This window comes from Ipomoea triloba, chromosome 14 (assembly GCF_003576645.1).
Source record: "Ipomoea triloba cultivar NCNSP0323 chromosome 14, ASM357664v1".
Taxonomy (NCBI): domain Eukaryota; kingdom Viridiplantae; phylum Streptophyta; class Magnoliopsida; order Solanales; family Convolvulaceae; genus Ipomoea; species Ipomoea triloba.
The window spans coordinates 6,393,240-6,401,796 of NC_044929.1; the positions used below are offsets into that span (position 1 = coordinate 6,393,240).

Consider the following 8,557-nt stretch of genomic DNA (forward strand, 5'->3'; position numbering starts at 1 on the left):
CGACGTCGTTTTGATTAATGAAAACAGACAGATGAATTCGCGCCACTCACTTTCAGTTCATATACACTGCAGTTACATTTCAACACAACTACAGTTACATTTTGATATAACTACAGTTTCATTCGATAATATAAAAACACAAATGTGAAATTGTTATTTAGTATCAGTTCATATACACTGCAGTTACATTTCAACACAACTACAGTTACATTTCGATATAACTACAGTTTCATTCGATAATATAAAACACAAATGTGAAACTGTTATTCAGTATCAATTCATATACACTACAGTTATATTTCAACACAACTACAGTTACATTTCGATATAACTACAGTTTCATTCGATAATATCAAAACAAATGTAAGGCAGTATCTTTTGAGATAAACTGTAGTGTCAATTACGGGCTCCGTCTCCCACTTATTAAAACGACGTCGTTTTGGGACCACGGTCCACGATATAAGAACTGAATTTCAATTCCATAGAATTTCAATTCACTCCAACCAAATGAAGGAATTTAGTTGCCTTTAGAATTAGGTGGGAATTAAGTGAAAATGAAATTGTAATTTCCTCCGACCGAACGCCCCGTAATAGGAATTGTATTACCCTATTTTAACGTATAATTGTAGTATTAATAGAAAAATCGTAGTACGAATAGAAATTGTATTACCATATTTTATAAATTTACGAAAACCTTAATAATATATGAATGTTTTGTGCGAAAAGTTAGAATGAAAGATTTTATTTTTAGTAGATTACACCAAAATATTTTAATTTTTATACCATTTTTTTCCTTATGAATTTATCATCTAATTACAATTTATTCCTTTCCTTTCAACCAAACGTCCTGAAAATGTTCACAATTTTAGTCGTTGGCCATTTCATTCGATTTACTCATTGAACTCTGACGAGAGGCTGGGAAGTACTGTGGATTGGCTTCATCTTACGCCCTTGCGGTGTCAGATCAGTAAACCGTAATCTACCCCTTGCACAGGTAAGGCGACGGTCCTTCACTTCCTGAATTCACCTTCACCTTCAGATTCGTTTTGTTTTTTTTCTTTTTAATTTTAATTTGTGCCAATCCATATGGTACATTAAACGAGTTATCAGTTATTCAATCCCTTGCTAGTGTTGTTTCTCAAATCTATTGCTATCTTTCCCTTTGCCCGTATTCATTGTAGATATAGGTTTTTGTTTTTCACGCAATTTAAGATCAAATTTTCGCAAAATCATTCTTTGATCTGTATGCAACTGTGTAATTTACTTGCCTGCAGTTTTAATTATGGACACGAATCACACGATGAAGGTGGTAGCTGTTGTGCTAGCCACGGTTTTGCTTATCACGGCTCAGTTACCCATGGGGGTTTCCTTTGATCCTGTAGTTCCTTCTTTCCTATGGTCGCCCCACCAACATCGGTATGCATTATGATATTTTTCTTGTGTGGTATTTTCTTAGTAACATAGCATTTTGTGGTATTTACTTGCTTCAACATTTGTAAAGTTAGGAGGCTATGAGAGAAAGATTGCACTTTCTGCAATTGGTAACCTTGAATCCTTGATGTTCTCGCTTGATTTTTGGGTGTGAAATGGGGATAATTTTGTTGCACTCTCAGGAATTCTGAATTCCAAAATCATTTTTTTTTTAAAATGTAGTGTACTGTTAAAGTGGTAGAAATAAAAACCAGTGTTGTAAAAATCGGCCTAGGCAGCCAGCTGTGAAGCGCTAGGCGCCCCTAGGCCGTGGGGATTTCACCACTAGGCACCTTTTAGTTGGTCGGCCGACTAGGCGCCTAATTCTGCCGAGTGTGTTTGTTTGTTTTTTTAATANCATGAAAATGGGGGAATTGCAATTCCCTCCAACCAAACGAAGGAATTTAGTTGTCTTCGGAATTAGGTGGGAATTAAGTGGGAATGGAATTTAAATTCCCTCCAACCAAACACCCTGTGAGAGAATTTCAATCGCAAATTATATCGTGGACCGCGCATCAAAACGACGTCGTTTTGATTAATGAAAACAGACAGATGAATTCGCGCCACTCACTTTCAGTTCATATACACTGCAGTTACATTTCAACACAACTACAGTTACATTTTGATATAACTACAGTTTCATTCGATAATATAAAAACACAAATGTGAAATTGTTATTTAGTATCAGTTCATATACACTGCAGTTACATTTCAACACAACTACAGTTACATTTCGATATAACTACAGTTTCATTCGATAATATAAAACACAAATGTGAAACTGTTATTCAGTATCAATTCATATACACTACAGTTATATTTCAACACAACTACAGTTACATTTCGATATAACTACAGTTTCATTCGATAATATCAAAACAAATGTAAGGCAGTATCTTTTGAGATAAACTGTAGTGTCAATTACGGGCTCCGTCTCCCACTTATTAAAACGACGTCGTTTTGGGACCACGGTCCACGATATAAGAACTGAATTTCAATTCCATAGAATTTCAATTCACTCCAACCAAATGAAGGAATTTAGTTGCCTTTAGAATTAGGTGGGAATTAAGTGAAAATGAAATTGTAATTTCCTCCGACCGAACGCCCCGTAATAGGAATTGTATTACCCTATTTTAACGTATAATTGTAGTATTAATAGAAAAATCGTAGTACGAATAGAAATTGTATTACCATATTTTATAAATTTACGAAAACCTTAATAATATATGAATGTTTTGTGCGAAAAGTTAGAATGAAAGATTTTATTTTTAGTAGATTACACCAAAATATTTTAATTTTTATACCATTTTTTTCCTTATGAATTTATCATCTAATTACAATTTATTCCTTTCCTTTCAACCAAACGTCCTGAAAATGTTCACAATTTTAGTCGTTGGCCATTTCATTCGATTTACTCATTGAACTCTGACGAGAGGCTGGGAAGTACTGTGGATTGGCTTCATCTTACGCCCTTGCGGTGTCAGATCAGTAAACCGTAATCTACCCCTTGCACAGGTAAGGCGACGGTCCTTCACTTCCTGAATTCACCTTCACCTTCAGATTCGTTTTGTTTTTTTTCTTTTTAATTTTAATTTGTGCCAATCCATATGGTACATTAAACGAGTTATCAGTTATTCAATCCCTTGCTAGTGTTGTTTCTCAAATCTATTGCTATCTTTCCCTTTGCCCGTATTCATTGTAGATATAGGTTTTTGTTTTTCACGCAATTTAAGATCAAATTTTCGCAAAATCATTCTTTGATCTGTATGCAACTGTGTAATTTACTTGCCTGCAGTTTTAATTATGGACACGAATCACACGATGAAGGTGGTAGCTGTTGTGCTAGCCACGGTTTTGCTTATCACGGCTCAGTTACCCATGGGGGTTTCCTTTGATCCTGTAGTTCCTTCTTTCCTATGGTCGCCCCACCAACATCGGTATGCATTATGATATTTTTCTTGTGTGGTATTTTCTTAGTAACATAGCATTTTGTGGTATTTACTTGCTTCAACATTTGTAAAGTTAGGAGGCTATGAGAGAAAGATTGCACTTTCTGCAATTGGTAACCTTGAATCCTTGATGTTCTCGCTTGATTTTTGGGTGTGAAATGGGGATAATTTTGTTGCACTCTCAGGAATTCTGAATTCCAAAATCATTTTTTTTTTAAAATGTAGTGTACTGTTAAAGTGGTAGAAATAAAAACCAGTGTTGTAAAAATCGGCCTAGGCAGCCAGCTGTGAAGCGCTAGGCGCCCCTAGGCCGTGGGGATTTCACCACTAGGCACCTTTTAGTTGGTCGGCCGACTAGGCGCCTAATTCTGCCGAGTGTGTTTGTTTGTTTTTTTAATAAATAAATTGGTTTGTTTCGCTAAAAAAGACGTCATTTTGATCGAAACAAACCAATTTCCGAATCCCCAAAATCTGCCAAAGCATGCCTTCACAAACCTCCAGGCTGGACAGCTGTGGCTGTGGCGACGGTGACTGGATGGCTGGAAGCTTTGGATGACTCAGTGATGCTAAGGCCTGTGGACTGTGTAGAGTGGCTGGCCCTTATTATTATTGTTATTGTTGTTGTTGTTTATATTTATATTTATATTTACTCGGCCGCCTAGGCGCTCTTGGTTGTGTGCTTGCACACCTACTTGCTGTCAACTAGGCTACACCTTCGATCATTTTAAATTCCCTGTCATGTGTGCAATCCAACAAGGATCTGCATCATCTTGCAAAACAAAATTGAGATATCCTCTGAAGTTTTTTTTTTCTCCTGTATCCTCTTAAGTTGTTTTTTTTTTCCTCTTGTTGCATCATAGAAAAGGTGTTGTTTTTCCATTAACAAATGGAATTATGTTTTGGGACTAAAGTCCCAATGGGAAAATAGTCACTATTGTATTATGTTGGATTTCTCTAAACTTGAAATTCTCTTACTATTAATATTTCTTGTGCTACAGATCTGATGGGGTTGAATCTGTGAATTACAAGACCCTCTCTCCTAAGGATTTAGCCAAGTCTGTTATGTCTGAAGGTGGTTGGTCAAACTTGCTGGTACTATCCTCTCCACCCTGTTGTAGAATTCTTGATGTTCATCTTCCTCCATCATTAACAAGAACAAAAAGTAGTTTTAGAGAAACTAAAGCATATTTGACCTTCATTAGTGCTCAGGGAAGGGAGCTGATCAGCATCTGGATATTGGGCTTATTTTTGTCGGAAAAGAGGTAAGCACCTTCAATATATGAGTTTTAAAAAGCAATCGCACTCGTATTACCAAACACTATTGAGGTATTGTTTAGACGTTTGGACCTTAATTAAAGGAAAGTTAGTGAAACTATACATATGCTTCTTTTCAAAAAAATTTCAATCAAGTCATGGGTCAGTTTACCTATTGAACTTGCAAAGACGATTTGATTACCATACTAATGAAATTTGCTAAATCACTAGTAATTGTTATTAAAGAAATCAGCATTTGTTAATTTACTTGCCAAAGAAGATCCGTAGTAAGAATTGATTGAATTTCCATTTCACAGTTTGATGGGTTTAGCTAATCAACAAGAGAAGACTATTCGATTGCCCAGAGATGAAATTTTCCTAGTCACCCTAATAATCGTTCTTCAAGAAAACGACATTAGTTGATTTACTAGTCAAAGATATGCAGTTATAGTTGATTGAATTTGTGTTTCATACCTTCATGGGTAAGTATTGTAACTTGCTATTTAGACACTGATGGTTCATGGCAGCTTGGTATTGTTGTGCAAGCCTCTTATAGCTGCATTTTCTTGGAGAACTGACTGGAGTTTCCTATTGCAGTTACAATCTACAGATCTCTCTAAACCTATAAAAGCAGACTCTGTACTTATCAACTTTCTAAAGGTAATTTGCCGAACTGAATTTCAATTTTTGAAAACATAGGTTATTGTCCTTTCATAAACTAATAATCCATTTGAAACATCTTAATTTTAATCGACACTTTGTATTTTTAAAAAAGGACTCTTTTGTGAACTCCAACTTCTCTCTGGCCTTCCCTTACATTGCCATATCAGAGGAGGGAGAATCAGTAGAAAGGTCGTTAATTTCAGAGTTCACCGACACATGTGGAGACAATCTTGAAACCAGTAGAGTGGCTTTCTCTGAGTCATGCTCTGTAGAGAGTGAAGACTTTGAGAAGCTCTCAGGCATTCCCTCAATTCAGGTTAATATAATTCTTAATCTTTATTTCATCCTTAAAAACCTATAAAAGGAAAGTTCATTATAAAATAAATGTGATCATATTTATGCGAATGTGATTGAACAGAGCTATTTGGTTTCAAGAATGGAGAAGAAGTCCAAAGGGCACTCAGATCTAATTGTTCTATGTGACTCTGATTCCAATACACTTGTAGGAACAGATAACCAGGCTTCTGAGAGTACGATTGATTGAAAGCATCTTTAGAACTACTTTTGGTCTATAGGAAGTCACTAATATGAATAGTTGGATAAACATTCAGGTCGACTTTTGACTGAACTAATCAGTTATGTGGAGCATTTGGGAGCAAAATACACAGTCCTCTATGTGTCGGATCCATCTAGGTCAATTCAATATCCATCTCATAGGGAGCTAGAACGATTTCTTGCTGAAGGTAGGTTTGGAAGTGGATCAGGAAATTCAACCTGTGATGAAGTTTGCGAACTCAAGTCTACGTTTTGGGAGGGAATAATGGTGGTAAGTCCATGACATCTTTTTCCCTATTCTATGGCATGCAGTTTGCTCTTACGATAACATTATAGAATTCTACAGGCAAGTGCGTAGTTTTCCAGCTATCTTTTGAGTAGGGGATTAGGGGGGGGTTTATAGCAAGGTCATCATGTGCTTTTATCTTTGTTATGGCTTCCCATAGACAATTTTTTTCTCGATTACCATTATATTTATAGTTCTTTGTTTATCTTTGTGGAACTGGTATGCTGGGCCAAATTCATTAGCGTGCTTCTCATAATGTTTCAGGCAGTTGTTTTACTTATAATCTTGATATCTGGTCTTTGCTGCATGATGGGAATTGACACTCCCGCAAGGTTTGAGGCTCCTGTGGATTCTTAATCACTCGACTCTCTGCCATAATACAATTGTATTGGGAGGTGCTCTCATGGTTGTCAAATGCAATGTAGTTTTGTTAGCTTTATTTAACCCTGTAATTTTTGTTTATTTGAGAAGAGGGCATTAGTTTATGTACATGCACTTGCTAAATGGTATGATATTAATAATAGCATGAGATTTTTCTTGGTCCATATTTTGCTTGCGAGGTAACACATTTGTCTTGGATTGGATCTGCTCATCGTATCCTGTAACCACCTATTTGGAATGATAGCAGAGGTGTCATCACACTATAGGTATATATTTATATGTATTAGATAAGCAAGAATGAAATGGAAACCTTACACTGAGGGCAGTGGGTTTCACTTTTATGAAGTCTTAGCCTGCTATTTCTGCACAATTGCCAGAGATTAAAAAGCAAGGGCATTATTCTCATCTTGGATATCAAGATATAGCGACATCCAAAACATCAATATGAAAAAAAAAAAATCAAAACAAAAATCTAAAAGCAATAATTCAAACTTAAAAATTAATTTACTAATATCCATTTTTAATTGGGGAATAAGTTTTTAAGACAATTTATATCGTAGACAGGGTCCATATAACATTGTGGACCTTGGATCAAAACAGCGTTGTTTTGAACTTTAAATTTTAACGGATTCTTAGTTTTCCGTTCTTCATGTTGTTTATACACAGTTAATAATATATTTCAGGTACAGAACTCATACTCTTTAGGTATATAATTACGTAACATAAGACACAAAAACTGACAACACAAGACACATACACATGCTTTATAGTAAAACAAAAAAACATGTAACGTGAATTGAACAACGGACGGTCACCGTCAAAATTAAAATTCAAAACTACGCCGTTTAGGACTAGGGTCAATAGTGCACTATGGACCCTGATCCACAGTATAACGATTGAATTTTTAATTTAATGGATAATCAAATCTTATAATTGTGATTTAAAAAGTTGTCAATTAAACACTAACTATGATTTTAATTTATATTCTTGGTGTGGAAATCCATAAATCAAACATATCCTAAATGGGATTGAATTGCTCTATCAAACATTTATTATTGAAAAGTTAATGTGTACAGATTGATTGACCAAACAAGTTTGTTGCTTATCTTATGTTCAGATATTGTTAGGTCCAAATTTATGTAATTGTCATTGATTATTTCTGCAGTCATTGATTCTAAAAGCAATAGGTGGGAACATTTTGAGTACAAGTTGTGGTCCTTCATATTTATGACTAGTGATCACTGATCAGTCCTTTTTTATTTATTTATTTATTTTTTTACTGATCAGTCCCTTCTTCAATCCCCAGGTGGCCCTATTTTATTTCTAATCATAAAATCACAATTCACAAGTTTAGTTTAGTTACACATGATTTTTATTTTATTTAATATTTTTAATTTGTTAAATGATTATTGATTTTAGGAAAAATGTGTCAAATTGGCTTCCTAATTTAAACGGACTCTCTAAATAAAAGCAGTTTCACTTTCATCTCTTAAACTGGTAAAATTGTTCAATTAAATCTAAATTGAACTATTTAACAGGTTATTTCTTCAAAGATTTGACACGTCTTTTTTAAATATTTTTTATTTTGTTTACTCATATGAGAACGAACCTCCACATGAGTTCATGAAAACCAATATGATACATTAAAAAATATATCTATGGATGGAATTAATTGAGAAATTAAAAATGTGTGTACATATGGAGCATTATGATGTGTGAATATTAAACATATCCTAATGTTGCACACAACGCATGCTTAATATGCACACATCAAAATACTCCATATGCACACACACGTTTTTAATTAATTCTCTCAATTAATCTCATCTATAAATCTAGTTTTTAATGCACCAGATTGGTTCTCATGAACTTATGTGGTTATTGGTTCTCATATGAACATTACCATATATATATATATATATATATATATATATAGAATACGGTTCAAATGCGGTAATCAGCTTCCTGTGAAAAATGGGGTTTAATATCAGTCATTGAT

The 8,557-nt window shown here is 34.6% G+C and overlaps 1 protein-coding gene across 1 annotated transcript; it reads left to right on the forward strand.

Moving 5' to 3' along the window:
* Positions 1-3,040: 3,040 nt before the first annotated feature.
* LOC116005321 lies at positions 3,041-6,722 on the forward strand. Its single transcript, XM_031245591.1, has 9 exons — positions 3,041-3,080; positions 3,266-3,407; positions 4,418-4,511; positions 4,622-4,681; positions 5,271-5,333; positions 5,449-5,652; positions 5,755-5,866; positions 5,948-6,162; positions 6,442-6,722. The coding sequence occupies exons 2-9, from the start codon at positions 3,274-3,276 to the stop codon at positions 6,532-6,534; spliced, it is 975 nt and encodes a 324-aa protein (XP_031101451.1). The 5' UTR covers positions 3,041-3,080; positions 3,266-3,273; the 3' UTR covers positions 6,535-6,722.
* Positions 6,723-8,557: the final 1,835 nt, after the last annotated feature.

What these genes read in the sequence shown, in the direction of transcription:
- LOC116005321 (XM_031245591.1), top strand. Translation starts at nt 3,274, where the DNA reads ATGGACACGAATCACACGATGAAGGTGGTAGCTGTTGTGCTAGCCACG. An exon ending in TGGTCGCCCCACCAACATCG is followed by an intron (nt 3,408 to 4,417) that starts GTATGCATTATG and finishes CTTGTGCTACAG; the next exon opens with ATCTGATGGGGTTGAATCTG. An exon ending in AGATAACCAGGCTTCTGAGA is followed by an intron (nt 5,867 to 5,947) that starts GTACGATTGATT and finishes ATAAACATTCAG; the next exon opens with GTCGACTTTTGACTGAACTA.